Source organism: Branchiostoma lanceolatum, chromosome 1 (genome assembly GCF_035083965.1).
Source record: "Branchiostoma lanceolatum isolate klBraLanc5 chromosome 1, klBraLanc5.hap2, whole genome shotgun sequence".
NCBI lineage: Eukaryota > Metazoa > Chordata > Leptocardii > Amphioxiformes > Branchiostomatidae > Branchiostoma > Branchiostoma lanceolatum.
In genome coordinates this window covers 7657980-7678301 of record NC_089722.1, presented here as the reverse complement: position 1 = coordinate 7678301, position 20322 = coordinate 7657980, and the positions used below count along the sequence as shown (strand labels likewise).

Genomic DNA, 20322 nt, shown 5'->3' with positions numbered 1-20322 from the left:
TCCATATGATTGAATCAAAATTGCCTTATAAATGAATAGCGTCTATTTAAATATATTGTCAAAGGAAACTGAATATTCTAGCAGAGAAAACGCCATCATGCATTCTTCAAATGACTGTCGTAATACATTATCCTTTCCACTGGCACACTGTGGACAGGGGCCTAATAGCTATGTCACATGACGTCCCGTTGCTATGGAGCAGGTCATCAGAGGGGCGGTACACACACCTGCCGGGGTCACCACCAGGTATCGTTTGCAGGTGGATGTAACGTTACCTGTACAGGGCGTACCTCAATAGATACTTGGCCACGTTTCTAAACCAGCATCGTTTGGTATACTTCAAGATTGCAGTCTTTTCTCAGGCCTTCTTTTCTTTGACTTGAAACCCTACGTTGGAACCGTGGCAGGTGAGTTGAAATGTTGTCGTCGTGGGGAGGGCGGCGAACTGTCTGTAATGTTAGCCTTATGCTATCCGGAACCGTGAATGTAGTGGAATTTCAATAAGTCTGAGTTGACTAGGGTTAAGGGACTATTTTGACTATATGAAAAATTAAAGTGTATAATCATTTGCAGGTGTGAAATATTTTGAATAGTCGGGCGTACATTGTATCTTGCTGATGAATACATTTTTGGCGCGATCGGCCACCGTTCACCGTTTCGAGAACCTTTGTAGGATTATCAGGGAAATGGAAGGTACTTAACAATGGCTGATAACAAAAGACCGTGAATAAACACAGAATCTATTGAGAACAAAACAACATTCATGTTTGTATAACTCATCTCACTACAGGACTGTCGCGGTGCTACATGGGATGTTCCGTTGACAAGATAGCTGCGGTTGATAAACATCACGTGACCCCCAAGGTGAGCGACGAGAAGATGGAAGACTTGCAGCGAAGTGTCGAGGAACTAGAGGTCAAGGCGGAGGATGATAGGGACGAAACGCAGAAATCACCCCTTAGCGCTCCATCAATATGCAAGGAAAAGTGCAGGACCAGCTTCGACATGGCTTACATAGAATGGGACTCCTCAGACGACAGTGGAGTGTTTGAACTTCATTGTTCTTGTGACGATGAGTCCTCAAATGACCCCCCGATTATTGTAGAGAACATACGCGGGAACTTTTCTGTCGCTCGAGGCCTCAGTTCTGACACAAAGTACAAATTTCAAGTCTGTGCATCAGACGACAACGGTGTGTGTCCTAGCGCAAGCGTTACCATGGAAACCCTACCGTTCTTCTTTCGCTTCGACGCAGAAACTGCGGGAAAACGGCTGCACCTGTCAGAGAGAAACACGAGGGCGGTGAAGGGGGATGCAATCCCTTCTCTCCCAGTGGCCCCGGGACGGTTCAAGACCTCCACAGTATTTGGGACCGCGGCTGTGTCAGGGGGGAGGCATTACTGGGAGGTGGGGACGGAAGACGCCAGGTACTATCTGTTAGGGGTGGCGTATGGAGACGTGTCACGCGAGGTCAACATCGGTGAGTCGCCCGGGGGGTGGGGCATCGAGCGGACATCGGTCGACGCCTACAAGGCGCATGACCAAGGCAACTCTCGTGAAGTAAACTTCTCTCCCCACCCAGACAAGATAGGCGTGATTCTCGACTATGACTCCGGGTTCGTGACCTTCCAAGACGCAATTAGCAAGAAGGTCATCCACACCTTCAAGGTCAAGTTCGAGCGGCCAGTGTACCCGGCGTTCTCTCTGTGGATCGGGTTAGGGGGGATATCGTCCGTTCTGACACTACACACCGGAGTCTCCATGCCACAGTAGCAAAGGGAAATGTAAACAAGAAACGAACGGAGAAAAAAAATCTTTAACAGGTGTCAATAGAAACAAACATTATACTTTTTCAAAATAAACACTAAAGGTTTATGTGAATGAAATTGTGACAGTTTGATATCACAAATAAATCCCTGTTGAAGTCAATTCTAATTCAACGGTGCCACCGAGGACTTCATAAAAAGCGTGATCAACAGTGTATCTTGCAAGGTCGAAAACTGTTGTCCAAAAAAGGCTGCAAACAAAAGTTCACCAGAAAGCACAGTCACGAAAGTGTCTAAGTGGCAGTTTTCATGATCTACCACCCAATCTTGGCACAATGAACAAGTACTTAGCAGGGATCCGACCACTCTACATTGTTCGGCCTTTCCATAATCAACAGAAAAATGCTTTCCGTTTGAGTTAAGCCAAGTTGAGTGCGCCTGTACATTTTTCACCCAGCCACTGACATATTTTCCGGCTCTTCTCATCAATGTTTATTTTTTGACGACTTTGAGATGAATCAGTTCCTCTCCGAAACCTGAGGATAAGTTGCTTATTTCTCCAAGCGTGGTGTGACGTCAGATACTGTTTGGCTAGACGTGACATCGCCACGGATATTTCAATACCATTCATAGTTGTCATACCAGGGTGGGTCAATAAGGAATGCAATTTGTTTTATAGCAATCTCATTTTTTTCATGGAAATGAGTTGAAATTTGGCCCAAAGCGTAAGTACTAAAGGCATAACGTTATATCCTCCCATCCGATAGATAAATTTAACTACATAACCCTTACTGTCTACAAATAGGTCAATAAAAAAAGAATGTCTAGACTTTAGAACGAGGCTTTGGACTTAACATGTTGATTTACTCATATCTATTCATATACATCCATGTATCTGTTAATTAATTTGTATCCAATTGACTGTTTGTATGTATAGATGTAGTAGACCTTACGAAAGTCGCTGTACTTTTGTTGTATCAATAAAGATTTCCTATCTTCTTGAGACTGACATATCTCACTTTGTTGTTTTGCATAACTTATTGACTTACCCTCGTAGTCACAGTTTGCTCTAAATGGGCCAAATAACGACTTTCAAGTTCACACCATCCGTATCATGTTCGGCGCGGTGATTATTTATATTTTCTGTCGGTGTGATGGCGTTTGTTTGCTTCTTTTTGTTCTTGGCTGTTTCTACACGTATAATTTACAGTTCCCGATATCGCAGGTATGTGTCTGGATAAAATCACTGTCACTGATGTTGGACTTTTGTCACGTACCATTGACGTCATATCCTCTTCCGGTATTTCTGCGTAGTCATTTACTTGGCATTGGACAGGCATTGGATTTGTCTTAGGCCATGATGATTTGATTATATGGATGACATCCCCGCGCGCATCAATTTTCGTCCGTCTAAAAATAAACTCTTCGACCACGCTGTAAATCGTACAAAGCAGCTGCAAATTAATGAGCAACTATATCCCGTATATTGCACACAAAATTGGGAAACGATATCAATGTCGTAGAATGTCAAATCAGTTATAAAGTCGAAGAAGAAGATGAAGAAATGAAAATAAAGAATCTATTATTCGATATACCATACTCTGTGTCCTAGTCATTTGTTCAACCTTCCTGATCACGTATATTTCATAATGAAGGCAAGTTTTCAGTTTGTTTTATTCGCACGATCGCATCAGTTTTATGGTTCCCAGAGGATGTCATCCATATAATCAAATCAACATGGCCTTAAATGTAAGCATTTTTTAAGACATTGATATTAGCTTCTGTAGATCCTATGCGTAAATTTCCTTTTTTTTAAAGCTGCATGAGGCTATCTTTGAATCTTAACTTAAAGACTTTTTCTTTTTTTCTTTTTCGTCTTCTTCTTTTTTGTCCACGATGTTAGTTGTACATTAAGGATCATTAAGAGCAGCTTGCTGATAGCGAAGACACACATCTAAACAGAATCTAGGTAGGTGAACGTTTATCACCCAAGACTTCCGGAGCACGTTCGTACGCGCCATTGACGTCACAACCCTATTGAGTAAACGTATCAACGTTGCTATCGGCGTTCAACAGTTGTGACTACTCTGTCTCTGTCAGGTTGTGGGTCAAACAGCAAACAGTAAAACAAACGAACGGATATGTGGGCGGAGCTATCGACCAGGGTTTTTCCAAATCGAAATTCGGCTGGGGGAGGGGGGTGATAAATGCCATCACATTTTTAGACGCCGATTTTTAAACGCCGATATCTTAATCTATCATTTTGATGTCGTACCCCGAACTTAATCTATCGGTCTAGTTATCATGTCTGTTCTCCGCTTAGCGAAATCTCTCGAATCCTTTTATTTTTACGACACGTACACTAGACGTCCCCGGAGTAAGAAATGGTCTCGCCCTTGTGTAATTGAACACCCTGAAAATGACCGATGACCCTCAGTACTTTAACCTTAACTTTTAAGTACTACACGCCAACGACTTCCTTCAGACGTGCTACCCTAGGGCAATCTGCATTATCGATAGACTTAGGTGTAACGCTGTCCGAGGAATGCTTCAAGGGACACTTAAAGAATCGCTGGAGCCGTAAAGACGTCTGACAATTCTAGGTAAGACGATTAAGGTTAGTTTGTTGGGGAAGCTTCTCTTCCGATAAGTAGTGATCAGTAGTGGATCGTCATCGTTCTACGAAGGTAAGAATACATAAAGTTGACGTTACAGTTGCATGTTGAAATTCTTGTGATTGCCGTTGTCTTTAGACGGTCTAGTGGAGAGCCATTTCAACATCCGGTCCACCAGCAAGTAGGTAACTTTAACAATGCCATTGAACCAAAACGCAGCGAGAATTTCCTGGGGTTGACTTTAGAAAGTCTGAGACGAAAAGATGTCCCTGTTTACCAAGATGCAGTTTGATCTGTCGTTTGTGTGTGTGCCCAGGGTGCGAGTTGGCCGTTTTAACGTTCTAAACATGTAACGTTGACGTTTGCTTTAGTTTGTCAAATTTGCTTGTGTTTTCATGTGACCGTTGCTTGGAGCCAACATTTCGAGGTTACTTTCTTGGATCCAAAATGGTGAACTTCGTAGCTGCGCACCGAACCCTAACTTACAGTATGTATAATGTTTCAACTGCGCTTAAAGGCTGCTGAATGCAAATATGCCTTATGCTCATTCACCTTATGTTCTTCCCAGTACACAAGGAAATTGTTGAAATGTCTTGTTCTATTTTTGGAGGAGTGCAGCTGGACAGCCTAAGGGGGAAATGTCAGCGGCCAATGACATAATTCATTGGCAAATCAAAGACCGTGAAAGGGGGGTTTGGCTGTCTGTGTTTTGCTGGTAGTTCAGCCATTTAAATCACATTTAAAATTTACTAATATACAAACAAAACAACCATTTTAAGACAAAATGAAAATGGATGAAAATGTTCCTTATCTATTTAAAAAGAAATACAGAGAAAGAAGGTTTGGTTTTCCTCTGTTTGCTCTTTTCTTGTGGAGGAAGTTATCTAATCGCTCTGTCTTTACTCTTGGTTTAATATTTAACATTCAATTCAACACAAATGGACTGAATTGATGTAAACAGCTGTAACTGTTGTAACTAGCTTGAAAGATATCTAAAATGGAATGCTGTATAAGTCAAAATACTCTTAATCTAAGATAGCTACTGTACATCCCCACACCATCCCTATATGTGATCTGGTCATCCTGAGTAACGTTAATATAATACTGTAAGTTGATTGAAGTTTGCAGGCACTTAATTCAGCAATATTATGGGAGAGGAGGCAGTCACGTTGAAAACTGCAAACAGAAAATCAAATATATCATGATTTACAGCACTGTCAGTGTAAAAGAAACAATACCTGCTAAGACACCCAGACAAATTGCATTTAGTCTTGAAGATACATGAATTAGGAAAAGCGTACACTATGAGGGAGCTTTAGGGCGTCAAACCTCTGTAAGTAAAAGAGCCCAACACGCTTATCGAAAAGAGTAGGGGTGACCCGGTGTACTTGGTCAAAAACATGCGAGCCGTAGCAAAGCTGCATTGCACTACTACATGTAGCTAACGAAAAAGCGTGATGCTTCGTCCTCAGTCTGAGGTTCGACCGCTTTACCTTCTACTTACAACAGAACCATAAAATTTCCTATGACCAATTAGACTTTTCCCCTCTAACCCTGTGATCAAATTTACAAATTTGGTACTAGCAGACCGAGGATTAAGGTCTATTTTCAAACTTGCATTGCAACATAAAGTGTGTGTTGGGCAAACATGCATGCCTTGCAACCATGGTATCTCCACGGTACACTTGAACTTTTCAGTTGACTTAGCAGGAATAGTCCACAGTTGTTGTCGGGCATGCATAGTGTCAAGCTGCTGCCAAGGCATTCCTGTTCAAAGGGTTATGGTCAGTATTGCAGATGCTTGCGTTATTGGTTTAACTCTTTGTGGGAAGTCTTATGTTTTCATCGTTTGTGTTTGTTTGGGTTGGTGTGTGTTAATATTTATTTGAATGTGCTGTGAGAAGAAGAGTGGAAAGATGACCAGAATGGTCAGACTTGGTGTGGCAGGAAGTATAAGTCAGCTCAGGTGGTAGAGCTAATCGTTAATAAGACTTGTCCTGATTATAAGGTACATAAGTCTAATATGTAAATAAATCTTTCTATATTCTATGTGTTTTGCCATTTGTACGTCTTGATATTGTAGAGATCAAAGATTATGAGTTTGGAGAATTTTTGGCATGTCGTATACCATAGACCCATGTCTACACAAAATGTGTTTGAGAAAAGATATTATCTACTGCAAAAACTGCCGAGAAAATAGCACAAATCTGCTCCAAAGTGCAGCTGCTAAACTGCAAAACAATTGTTCTGGCACCTCCACTGTATTGTTGTGTCTGGGGAGGAAGGCATTTAGCGGGTTCAAGTTTCTAAATACCGCAGGCAAGTCTGGCCCATGTCTCTGTACTGGTGTGAGTTTACAGTTGAGTTTAGAGAAAAGTCTGTGTGAACATCAAGTGTGAGCCATTTGGAAAATCAGGATTTTTTTTTTTGGTTTCTCTTAGTTTAGTTTTGACAATAATACTACTGGAAATAAATGTTACCAGACTTTAATACGTTTTCAAAAGTTTCATAATGAGTCATTTAGATAACGTAAAAAAATGTACCAAATATATTTACCACATTAGACAACATATAAGTATGCTCTGAAAACATACATTGATACTAAGATTTATCAATATTGGCACCAGCTGTTGTTAGTGTCTTACGCCAGCTTTAGTTCATTACAATGCCAGACAGAAATGTGCAGATGACCTTGCTGCACCATTTTTGGCTAGTAGATGTACAAGTAACTTTCTTTCATATTTGCCTTCCTATCTACACACCAGGAGATTAAATAACACCACATTTTCTTTGCTCTTGTTTCAAGTTGCATATTAGTAGTTCTGATTGTAGCCAGTCTGAGTCTCTGTAGAGGCTAATGCTATAGCCAGGTATATTCATTTCATCTACCCGGTAATGTAATCTTTTCTAAATTATTATTTACTTCAGTTTACCACAAAACAGCTCATCTAAACCACTCGGATGTTTTGTGTTACCTTAACTGGAATACGAGACATCAGATGTCTATGATATTATGTTTTGCATACAATAGTACAACATATAATCTTGTAACAGTCTGACTCCAAATTAGTAATTTGATAGTTCTGAGACAATACAGACATAGAATTTGCATATTATATACCATGATCTTTGACTAGACCTGACACAAATACATTCCTCTCTCTCTCTTTGGTTGAACTCAAAATGTATTGCTCAGAACAAAGCGTACTACTTTTTCTACAGATGAAACTGGCTGATACTGCAATGTGTCATTGCTAATTGGCTCCCGTTCACAGCCTGTTGAAGCATTGACATTTACATTTTGCACATTGACCTGATAACAGACCTTTGTCCCTCAACTGTGTTTATATATAGAACCAAATTGTGTCACCTGAGGGCTTATTGCGACCTAGAAACAAATAAACATTCAGTCCTTGACCCATTCTGTAATGCACACTTTTATATCGTTAACTGCAGTTCAGCTGGACAAATCCCACACTACTGGTACAGAAAGCTGAGTGGGACACCACTCGACAACAGTGATACTGTCTCTTCAAGCCGACCCAGGAGAAATCAACTGAAACATGCAGTACCTAAAAATTGAACCGCAAATGCAGAGAAGTGCTTCAGACAGTGGTCCGTTGTGTGGCCTACCAGAGGTAAGTACGTATATATAGGTATACTGTAAATTTATATATATTTGTGAGGACTTAATTTTGCTGTGGGAGAATAAAGGAGGTTCTTGCGGTGTTTTAATTTCATGGTTGAAACAATTCTGCGGTACAGTTGTGATACATACAGACATGTGTTCAAGCAGTATCATGAATTTGCATCGGACAGGTCACCTTGAAAATAAAACATATGTTAACATTTCAAGACTTACAGTAACATTGCTATGGTTACCAAAGCATTTGTAGTCCGTGTTTCTGAAGATAGTGGGTCGTTATATTTTTCTTTTCTGAAGTCATTTCTGTAAGGCAGGTATTTGTCAAAGAAAGGTATGCAGTTTTTCTGGTTCTTAAGCAGACAATTCAAAACTTAACCCTTTATATCCTGATATGAGCTGGTTCACTTACAAAATGTGCTTACAAGTTACGGCATAGACAGCATAAGTCGGTAGAGAGAAGGCTAAAATGATAGACATAATTTCGTAGTTAAGTGAGCACATCTGGCAGGTGGAGTTGAGTCTGATAACAAGGTACATGTATAAGGACTGTGTCCTACTTAAAAAGCCAATTATTGGTCACACAATGGCTGGACTGTCCACTAGAATCTTTAATTATGCTGTGGAAACATCGCAACATTCCTTTATGGTCAAAAGTTGACTAAACATATTTGTTGATGACACAGTATACTTTACACATTGTAAGATGTAGTTCAAGGTAAGACGCCGGATTTATGGCATACTGTAATTCTTTTTTCTTTCACTGTAACTTTATGTTCACTGTTTTCACAGTCACCTCTGTACCATGAACTTAGCATCACTGCGAAAAAACCTGTTGTTATTATTTATGATTTGTTCACTTGCCACCATCATGAAGTTAAAGTTCAGTGAAATTGTGCCACCGTAATATAAAGTGAATTACAGTACTTTGGCATGGTGTTCAGTGCTGCAGGTTGTCATTTCACAGTAAACAGGATCTGGTTTAAATTTTGTTCTTATCTTACACCTCCGAGGCTTTACTGCCGCTCTAATAATAAAGTCACCTGATATGTGGATGAAGGTTAGACATCCAGGTGTACATTCTCAGTCGCTGATAAAAGATAGTGGATGTTATTTGAAAGGTTCTCTTTAGAAAATTCATCCAGTTACACGTTTTATTTTGTAGTAAATGATAAGAACAGTGTCACCTGTTTTTCCAAAACTATACATTGGAAACATAACATAAATGTTGTTAGTATAAACACCTCATGTATCCTGTTGTTTGCATACTCAAAAAGCAAATTCTAAGTGATCATGTCTATGTACATGTATTTTTCAGATTTTCAGTTCCTAAAGTTACCGTCTTAAATTCTAATCTGTAGAAAAAAAACATCTGTCTCGTGTGGTGCCTTTACCTTGACAAAGCTATGAAAGGTGCTATCATAATATCAGTAAACTCGGGACAACCTGGTCCTTCTCAGGCTGATAACAGGAGTCTTCAAGGCTACCAGCTGTGTGCTTTAATGAAAGGAAGAGAGCTGGTACAGCGATTTGAAGATACGGGATGGTCAGATATCAGCTTATTACTAAAGTCTGCTCTGAAGGACAAGCCATTTGAAGTACTGGGGTAATCGTGTTACATGTAGGTAAAGTGATTGGTCCCAAAAACTAGTTACTAACGCACAAGTAGGCCACACAAATCAATTTCTCGGTTTTTAGATTTTTTTTCTGATTTGAAAAAAAATATAAAAAATCATATTCAATGTAAGAAAATAACATTCAGTCTCAGATCAACCTAGGATATGAATCAACCCCAAATGCTGATGACATATTTGGGCACAATCAGTTGAAGCAAGTCTGTCTTCCTAGTTGTACATTTTTACCATTATCAATGCCCTTGAACTTGTTGAAGTTAACAGTTCATCATTTGAAACATTAATCAGCCTAGTATGTTGACTTTTGTCTCCTGGGTGGAATATGACATTAAGTCTACCACAGGTCTATTTTCTATTTTGCCTAACCCCTGAGTGATTTTGTTGCAAAAATCTGAGAAAAAAAAATTCTGTGGCTTTAACGTTATCATCACAGGTAGCCATCATAACAACTACTGTAAATCTTGCTTTTTTTGGTGGTTATTTTATTTTCACACTACCTCCCACAGCAAAATCATGGCACTACAGTATTACCTCTATCATGATCTTTAAACACCGGGGAAGCCTCCTTACCGCTCCTACCATGAAATTAAATGCCCGCGAAAATAACTGAATTTACACTAGTTTTCAGCCTGTGTATTTTCAAAATCAATTATGACATTGATATTAGCAAGGACTGTCCTTGATATTTATAGACACCTTTGCTAATGGAAAACTCTTATTTTCCACCCAGGTTGTTTCATGTTCAGTGAACAAAACCAGGGGCATGTTCGAGTTCCAGTTTGACCCCCAAAGTGCCGGCAGTTACCTGCACCTCAGCAAGAACAACTCCAAGGTCACTAAGGGGAAGATGCAGAAATGTCACTCCCTGCCAGACCTCATAACTGCAAAGCCAAAGACAAATTCCAGGTAATCCTAACCTTCAGCCTGACATGGTCGCCAGTTGACACCACATTTGCTGGACACTGCTTTTGAGCCAAACAGCAAATAGTGTCGGACATCCTTCTATGGAAACCAAGAGGCCAAGTGCACTGCAGAAGTTTGACTTTTACGGATAGTTTAGTCAGAGACACTGAGATTGCATATGAACACTTAGGACAAATGATGTTGGACAGGGCAATATGGAGTGATGTATGTACTTATTTAGTCCCGGCCGATGGCCAATAGATGAGATGAGACACCACATTTGTATTGGCTCCTGGGTTAGACAGCAGAGAGGAGGTTAAAGATGTTTCTTAAGGTTCTCCCTTTATAATTAGGCGCCACATTTGTGTTGGTGATGGTTTAAGGCAGCATGAATAGGGTTAACCATTGGTTAACTTATGCTTGGGTCACATTTCAGGGTGCGAAATACCTGGTTGCACGTTGCACAGTGCAACAAGATTTCGGTTGGTGCAAGTTAATTCCAAACCCAGGTAGCGCAGTGTGCAACCTTATCTTTTGAGCCAAAGATCTCAATCGGAGCCCTGGAAGCTCACAAAAACACAGTGTCACTCTCATAAAATTTGGTAAATCTGCAATTGAAATAAAGAAATCAACACTTTTTCGTTTTAAACCATCCAAAACCCTTCATAGATTGTGGAATTTGAGCTGAAAAAGACGAAAACACACTGCCCTCGGCTAAACAAGATGTTGTTAGGTCAATGGGAACAAAATACTATCTAATTTATATTTTGAAATATTAGTAGTATTATACGCTGCATACGAGCTTAATTTGAAAAAATCGGTGAATGTTGCTGGAGCAACCTGAAATTTGGATGTGCAACCTAGCATTTGCCCTAGGTTGCAACATGGGCAACCTGGCTCAAAAAAGTATTTCGCACCCTGCATTTCCTAACCAGGACCCGGCCGGGCTGTTTGCGGAAACGAAAAATCAAAGTGTATGTCAATAGATGTGCACAAGCTGCTCTTAAATAATTTTGGGTACGTTTTGTGTTTTCGTTGTCTTTTATACTAGTATTATACTTTTCGTTCCCAAAGACTGCCCGTCCGGGCCCCAGATTGGAAATGTGACCCTAGCATAAGGAGGCAAAGAAGTATTCCCAAGGCAAAGAAGCATGTCCATCTCTAATATTGCAATCTAATCATATTTTCTAACCTTCTCCCTACTGCTGCAGACTTTAGGCACAATATTTGTGTTGGTGATGGTTTAAGGCGGCAGGAATAGGGTTAACCATTGGTTAACTAACAAGGCAAAGAAGCATGTCCATCTCTAGTATTGCAATCTAATTATATTTTCTAACCTTCTCCCTACTGCTGCAGACTTTAGGCACAATATTTGTGTTGGTGATGGTTTAAGCAGCAGGTATAGGGATGACCATCAAAAAAGGAGGAAAAGAGGCTTGTTCAGCTCTACATTGGATTTAATGGAAGACATCATCTGTTCTAAATGACCTCATCTGTTGATTGTATTGTGAGCTATTGATTGAAGGGGAGTCAGTAGCTACATAACAAGGTCATCTGGAAAATTACCAACCCAAGGAGAAAGTACTGTAAATCTTGGAAATGTTTGCAATTTTTTTTTGGTAACTTTGTACTATTGTAGTTATTATGGTGATCTCTTCACCACAAAATCCTTATACTGCATACAATATAGATTTTGTCAGTAAAGTACATGCTGTTAAACACTGCAAACAAGTTGCATTTAACCCCTACCCGGAAGTTTAAGTCCCCTCGAAATTAAATGAATTACAGTACCTGTATTTCTGTACTATTTCTGTATTATACTATAATCTACCCCTCCAGTCTGCTGTATAAGAACACCGTGTGAGCCATCTGTAATTTATAGGGCAAAAATACACTCGACTCTATGGCGATTTTGAAATTTGGCGACCTTCTGGTGATCAAGAAATCAGTCAAAGGTTATTGACAGTGTGACATTGGGTTTATACATGCAGATGGCACACAAGGTGTTTTTGCAAGAGTATTCCATCTGTCTTGTATTTTACAATGAACATGTCAATTAGTACAACTGCTATTACTTCTCATAGTCATACTAAACCTACTACATGTACGACTAGCCTGACTAATTCACACTTCTAGCGGCCGGCCTGACTGTTCCCACCCCCTTGAGGGAGGTGGTCATTAACCCCAACCAGCGAGAGATTTTGTAAACACAGGCTACATATATGTAACGTTACTGATAACGTTACTATAACTACTTTTTGGTTTGTTTTCCTCCAGAAATGCCTACACAATCTTGGGAAACCGTGCCATATCGGAGGGAAAGCACTACTGGGAGATCCAAACGGGGGATGGTTCTTTCACTATCGGGGTGGCGTACAAATCGGTGCGTAGGGACAAAGAAATCGGTTGGACGAAGAAATCCTGGGGCCTGGGAAAACAGAAGTGGATCCCGTCAATCCTTCACGACTCCGTTTTCAAAGCTCTTGCTCAGGGAGAACAAACTGAGGTACGCATTTCCTTGTGTCCGGAGAGGATTGGTGTACATCTGGACTATGACCTTGGCAGTGTGACCTTCACAGACCCAGCAACACAGGAAGTCATCCACACTTTCAATGCTAAGTTTGAGGAACCGGTTGTTCCAGCCTTCTCTCTGTATAAGGGTTCCTTGTCCATCTGCAGTGACTAGTTATCCTAAATAGCTGGTTTCTGATTTAGCATTTGACAGTGTTAAAGTTTGAAAGCTTTGAGAAAAATGAGAAGTTGATACATCATGACAATGGATATAGATATCCAATTCTCTGACAATTTGCTGGAATCTTAATTTTTTGTAGTTGATTTGTGACATCAATTTAAAATGTGAGGTAAGGATAATCCATTCACAGATTTTGTGAAAAATCATTGACTAGAAAGGCAACATTTGTGAGCAAATATGGGATGTTTCCCCTGCAATATCACAGATATTGTCCCAGTTGTTGTTTTGTTTTGTTCTATATTTAAGTACTGTTATGTGGACAAAAATTGCTTTGTATTAATATAGATAAGTTACAGAATTTTTAATTATAAAGTCAAGTTCCTTAAGTTGCTAGGATACATTTATTTGATAAGTTTTTTTTAATTGTAACCAGAAGCACAACATCTGATTCAGTGAAAATAAACTATAGTTAATCAGAAAATGAGACATGCTGTTTTACAGCAACATTCTATGTACAGCCCAGATATTCAGATAGAATAGTTTTATTAAAATAGGCAGCACAGCTGCCAAAAACGTTCCAATAAAGGATATTTCTGTGCTTTTTCTTCTGATGTTTTCTGATAATTTTTTGCTCCTCCCATTGAGGAATGTTACTCTACCAGAAGTCAGTGATGATGACATAACTGATGTGGCAAATTGAGATTCATGCTTTTGCACACAATTACAATTGACCAATCGAAGTCACATGTCTAGAATGTATTCCAATACATCAAAATGTTAGTGTTGCTCAAAGTATAAGCAAATATCATCTAAAAATAAGGCTCCATAACGCTAATGCTATATTTGCCCCAAGTAACACGGTGCCAAGTAACGAAACAAGCGCTGCCACTGCGTCTCGGTCTCTCCTATTGGGCAGGAGTTTTCCGAGCTGCAAGTCGACGAGAGCGGAGAGAATCCACTGCCCATCCAGAGCATGGCACGGGACAACATTCAGGACTGCCAAGGCTCCAGATAGAGAAATGAGATATCTGTTATAGCTGTTAAGGAATCTTGAAGAAAATACCACTTTTTACATAAGAAGAAAAGACAAGCAGACAAAAATACATTTTTAACTCCCATTAGATAATTGAAGCTTTGGCTTTAAAGTCCTTTCGTCCCAGGCAGACAACATGCATGTATGAGTAGTTTTATTGCAGATTTTCTTAACAAATATAGGACAGGGGGTTTTAGAGGTTTCCAACATAGTTACAATCCACCGCGTGAAAGTCCAATTAAAGTCACCCTCTTATCCTGAAAAAAAGCATCTATGACACCAAAGGCAAAAGGGTTGTGTTATGTTGTGACCAAAGGAAACTTTACACCTATTTCCTCACACAACTTAGGTGAAAATGAGTACCTAGCTTTGGTTGGGACATCTTTCAGATGGGACATACAGCCGGAGCTCCTGTGTTCCAGTAGAACCAAACCTAAAGTACATTTAAGAATCCACCACACTTTTCCAAAACAGAAGCGCTCCAACTGGTGTGAGTGGTTCAAACAGCCTGCTTCTAGGTTGGCATCTTGAAAAGTTGATACTCACCTGTTATGTAAATCCGTAAATAAATGTGGTAAATCTCAATAAATAAAATAGAGGTGAAAGGATTGTTGAAGTGTCCTTGCAGTGAAATCAAGGGGGGGGGGGGGGTGACAATGATATCTGCATTATCTGTGCAGGTTCAACAGAAGGATACTTGCAGAAGGTTTCCAGGACTTCAGGTAACTCCAAGGGTAGAAAGTTAAACCTGGGCATGTAGCTGCTCACCTTGGCTGGAAAAAACATCAGAAGATGTAATGACTTTGTGAATATACATGTTTCAGGTAGCTCTGACATAAAAGGGAAAAATGGCTTTTGTTTGAAAGAACAACAGTTCTATAATTAATAGTAGGCTAAAACTGTATGCCTCAGCACAGTGGTCTAAATCGTTCAGTTTTTTCCTTTATAATGATTTGAAATAAAGGCTGTTATATGTAGTGACTGTGATATTCTACTATAATACTGGTCAGAGCATGCATAATAGGGACATCACACCCTAACATATGTATTCGTTCTTCAATCATTTTTTGACAATAACAACATGTATTTATTAAGTTTAACAAATGCTTCACAAGGACTTCTTGATTGAATGTGATATTCCTGCCCCTACTAAAAAAAGCAACATCTCTGTTTTCATGGATGGGGGTGAAACAAAACAATCTTATTTGTTTTAGGTTGTCATCTGGACAACAGAGTTAGTACAGCCTAACCAACTCACCATGATAGTACAGTTCCCATGGGTTTCCCAGGAACAGCATGGGCGGATCCCTCCCCTGGCTGACCCTCACTAGTCGTGTGTTGTTGTCCAGGGCAGGGAACAGACAGTACACGCCGTGGGGCCACGGGTTCAGCCGGGACAGTTTGTGATGTCCTGGTGTCAGACAGTCAGAGTTGGTCCTACATACAGCACCAGAGGCAGTCCTTCTGGCTGGCAGACACGCATGGTTCTATAAAAAAAATATGACAATTATAAAGATCACCAAATCTCCAAGTAGATGTTCAGAGGCAATATCGTGACGTTTTCCCAAGTAGACCATTTTCCCTGCGTCACAATTTTACATCCAACTTCTGGTTGGGCAAATAAGAAACCATGTGCAATGATAACGACAATAAGAAAAGAGCATGCAATTAATAAGCATACATGAAAAAGGTAAACTTGTAAGCCTGCAAAGGAGGCTATGTTGATTACCCAGCTCACCTGTGATGAGAGGTTGGAGTGACGGTAGGAGAAGCATAGCTCACTCAGGCTGGTGTTGGTGTTACAGCACTCCACTACACCATGGGCCGTCTTATGAACTGGAGCAAAGAAGTGCGTTAAAGTTTAGTCGAGAAAACACTGAATCTCAGGCTGATTCCATTGGCAGGGTATTGGACAGACACTAAGCACAATTTCTGAATGAAACCTTTATGAATATGGTACCTGTATTTGTGATGTTGACCTTCCACAGTTCATAGTGCATAAAAATATTTCTTCTAAAAAACTTTAAAACTTCTGGGTGCCTCTCAACCAACCCAATAAAATGTATCACATTGTTTTGTCTGTAATGATCAGTCTTTCAAAAATGTTAAGAATATCTTCGACTCAATTTCTGTCATGGTTGTTTGCTTCCATGCAAGCTTTCTTTAGATTAAATGAATAGGTAAGTCATTGTTACATCTTGAGGAGAATGACTTTCCAATAGATTTCATTCAGTTGTATCTTTTAAATTAAATCCCCACGAAAATAAATGAATTTACAGTACCTTTCACAGCTGTGTTGAAATGTTCTATCTGATCAGCAGACTGGCAGAACCCCCTGTGTGGTGTGTGGAGAATACCCAGAATGCACTGCTCCCAGTCCTCCTTGCTCCTGATTGGACAATCATCCATCCTGGTCACATGATCACCCAGCAGAATTCCCCTGGGACCTGAGACAGCAGTATCCTACAATAAACAACAACTTTTAAATCATATCATAATGATATCAAGCTAAAAAAAGACAGCATTGGAGAAACTGCAAGCCTTTATGCTATACAGCATAGGTAAGTGGAGAAAATATACTTGGTAAATTTGCAGCATACTCCAGGACTTACTAGTAGTTGAGTAAGCTAATTTTTATATGACCTTCTTTATGTTGTATTTTATCTTTTTATTGTATGTTTGGGGTTTTAATGCTATATTGAAAACACCATTTAGGCCATACATCCTTCCTGATTAAACAAATGAACTGAATTATTTAGCCTACCTCTACCAGTCCAGTGACTACAGCTGCCTGCCCTGTACTGTACAGCGGGAGGAGGAGGAACGGCATGCACACCAGCAGCACCAGGGCCAACAACACCAGCACAAAGTTGTGCCACACACCCGCACAGAAGATTCTCAGCTTTCTAGAACAGAAAAAAAATTTCAAAATTTATTCATAAATCACACACAAGATTCTCAGCTTCCTGAAACATTTTCTCATACTTTCTTCACAAATCTTATACAGAACAGATGATTTCCAAACTTCATCAGTCAAAACATATTTTTGTTGTTCAATTCAAAATAAGAATTTTGGTGTATAGGGCAGTGCCTATTTCTGTTTCTATGGCAACTGGTATCCAAATTTCTCCTAAGTGCTAAAGAAGAGAAAGGATCAGTAACAGTATCATAAATACCAATACAATAATCACTGCAAGCTGGATACATACATTTTGTAACTCAGTTTTACTTGTGCCGTACCAGAAAGGAGACAAAAGAAGAGAAACTGTTCCCTTAATACATTTGTATAACAGTACTCACTGTTTAGCTGACACACTGTCCAGGTGTTCTGTAGACAGGTCCACAAAGGCTCCAGGGTAGATGACAAAACAAAAGATCCCAAATCCATTCACCCGGACCTGTTCTCTGCATGGATACAGAACAGTGTTACACTGCAGCTAAATAAGGTGAAGAAAACACTATATTACAAACAATTTGTACGTTTGTGGAGGTTAGACATCCAGGTAAACAATATATTAAGACAATTCAAACTCTACGACAGGATAACAATTCGGAGATTTATTACCTACGGAAATAAATCTCCAAATTTTCATCCAGTCGTAGAGTTTGAATTGTCTTTATATACAAACAATTTGGTAACTTACAACTGAAAGTGCTCTGAATGGTGTTCCTTAGAAAACAGACATGACAGATGATACAGTACAAAGGCTCTGATAAACCAATTTCAGACTACTGGTACATGTATATTAGAACCTTTTGATCCCCCACCCCTTCCTTACCCTCTTACCTGATTGCAGCAATAGCATGGCCAAGTTCATGCAGTACCCCTGCCAGCAGCAAGGTGGCAGCAAAGTACACCATGTGGTTCCAAGGCAGGTTGACACCTGGCATCTATTTAAAAGCATATAGAAAGACCACGTAAATGACATACATGTATAAATATTATGATGATATGTCATGAAAAAACAATCACCAGTCATGTGATATGGGAGACTCAGTTATTGTATTAACGTTAGATACAAAACAGGACAAGAAGGAAAATATTGTAGAGAATATTAATGGCAGAGAACAGTTCAACAAGAAGACAGCAATTACATTTGTAATATATTAACCCATACTAAAGTAGTTAATGATTGAGCTACTACTAGTATATTCAAGTTTTTCCAGTGCTGTCAAAATACAGATCTTTATGCATTGAGTTAGCAATCTTTCTGATGATATACTAATTTGTACAGTGTCCTTGTACAGTTTGTAGATTAAACATCATAGTCATACTGTTTTGGAACTCCAAGGAGTTAAACCTCCTTGGGAACTCCAATAGCTTATTCATCAAGTTATTGAATAGAAAAGAACCTAGAAAAAAACTAACCAAACAAAGAAAGGACAACCCTTACCACAGGCACCAGTATCTGTTGTGTCCTTTCCTCAGGAGCCCTGGTTAAGTTCCTCACACCCTGCACCAGTGTTCCGACCAGGAGAACAATAGACCCGACCATCGCAACGTACGCAAACCACACCCCTGCGGAGAACCATGCGCGCTGCCAGTGCGACTGCCAGCTGGCCAGGCGTACAAACGTCCGGTTCAGACCAGCGGTGTACCAGCGGACCTGGCCCAGCGACACGGACAGACCGGTATGATGGAGGAAGCGCTCATATCTCCTGCTGTAGCTGGAGGACTGGAAAATATGGGACATCTTCAGTTACTTATATAACCGCTACCAAGGAGGTTTAAACCTCCTTGCCGCTACATATCAAAGGCCAAACAAGCATAATACTGCAAATGTTGATAGTTCTACTGCTTTTATTTTTTGCACTTTTGAAATCATGAATATGCAAAAGTCCATCAAAAATGAAATTATGGATTTTTTTCACATGCTATTGAAGGAACCTGTTTTCAAATTTGATAATCATGTTTATCATAAGAAAAACTGGAAAGATGATATGCCACATTTCAGGTCTCCTACTATTGGAATAACATATAGCAAAAGATTCCGATTTTAAAATTAATTTTCATTTTACTAGTATTGACGACTCTGCGTACAGGTTGAGAAACACACATTCTCACCAGGTAACGTTAGGGGGGAGGGGGGCAGGTAGAAACTTACCAGAATCAGTATGTCCGCGGCGTAAACAGCTCCCCAGAACAGAAACAGCAGCGCTACTGCACTCAACTGGATCATGGTATTTTTCTGTATATCATAAATTTATCTCAGGCAGATCAATAATTGCTGGAGTTTAAGAAAACCTGTGACCAAACAAAGACGGCGCGATACGATGCCATGTGTGCTGTAACGTTACATGTGAAGCTCATCCCCTGAAAATCGGAGGCGCTGAATCAACGGTAGCGTTCAACCTAAGAACATTTTCTCTTCCTACAACATTACACTTTGTTGCAATATCTTCTCTCTAGCGTTTGGTGTGAATTCCAGGACCATTTCATGGTGAAATGTTGACCAAACTTGACCAAACCCAACAACACTCGTGCAGATTTTTTTTGTTTCCGGAAGTAAGACTATTCACATATCTTTGACCCGTATCTACATGCGCGCCATAAGAAATATTTCCCATTACAATCTACAGCAGAAGTTGCATAAAAGATGGCCCAAGCGTCTGTTTTGTGTCTAATATTGTATTTTGGTGTGGATAAATCCCTGTCATAAGTACTTTTCTTCGCGTTATGGTATTTTTCTGCGGAGTGATATGTTTGATGACCTTTGGGGAGACGGCGTGAAACAAAGCGCCCCCAAACGTATGAACACAGTACTGCACTTAAAAAGACATGGACTCATCGAGATGTGACTAACGTAGAAAATTGCTAACTGCAGATAACAGTCCTGAAGAAAGCTAGGGTCAAATTGTGTAAAGTTAAATGTATCAGGATCCAGGACACTAATTTCAACATCATATTGCAGTTATACAATGTATGATAATATGATATCATACAGATATACATTGTACAATCTTACATCAACTGAACATGCAAAGCTTTATTCTGTTTGAAATACAGGAAGTCTGATCTGAGTTTACCACTCAGAT

General features: G+C 39.8%; 3 protein-coding genes across 4 annotated transcripts; 2 read left to right on the top strand and 1 right to left on the bottom strand.

The window, feature by feature from the left end:
• Positions 1–79: 79 nt before the first annotated feature.
• On the top strand, positions 80–2777 carry LOC136431389 (E3 ubiquitin-protein ligase Midline-1-like). Its single transcript, XM_066422744.1, has 2 exons — positions 80–407; positions 791–2777. The coding sequence occupies exon 2, from the start codon at positions 808–810 to the stop codon at positions 1771–1773; it is 966 nt and encodes a 321-aa protein (XP_066278841.1). The 5' UTR covers positions 80–407; positions 791–807; the 3' UTR covers positions 1774–2777.
• Positions 2778–4191: 1414 nt separating this feature from the next.
• On the top strand, positions 4192–13861 carry LOC136431408 (FSD1-like protein). Of its 2 annotated transcripts, none has more exons than XM_066422765.1 (4): positions 4192–4369; positions 7838–8019; positions 10389–10564; positions 12839–13861. In XM_066422765.1, the coding sequence occupies exons 2-4, from the start codon at positions 7945–7947 to the stop codon at positions 13245–13247; spliced, it is 660 nt and encodes a 219-aa protein (XP_066278862.1). In that variant the 5' UTR covers positions 4192–4369; positions 7838–7944; the 3' UTR covers positions 13248–13861. The 2 variants fall into 2 exon arrangements, with proteins under 2 accessions (XP_066278862.1, XP_066278870.1); XM_066422773.1 differs by having other exon boundaries at positions 4192–4383.
• On the bottom strand, positions 13780–20147 carry LOC136431379 (membrane-bound transcription factor site-2 protease-like). Its single transcript, XM_066422734.1, has 10 exons — positions 19392–20147; positions 18681–18962; positions 18074–18177; positions 17587–17691; positions 17051–17192; positions 16569–16749; positions 16025–16122; positions 15545–15773; positions 14984–15059; positions 13780–14281 (listed from the first exon to the last, which is right to left on the bottom strand). The coding sequence occupies exons 1-10, from the start codon at positions 19464–19466 to the stop codon at positions 14059–14061; spliced, it is 1515 nt and encodes a 504-aa protein (XP_066278831.1). The 5' UTR covers positions 19467–20147; the 3' UTR covers positions 13780–14058.
• Positions 20148–20322: the final 175 nt, after the last annotated feature.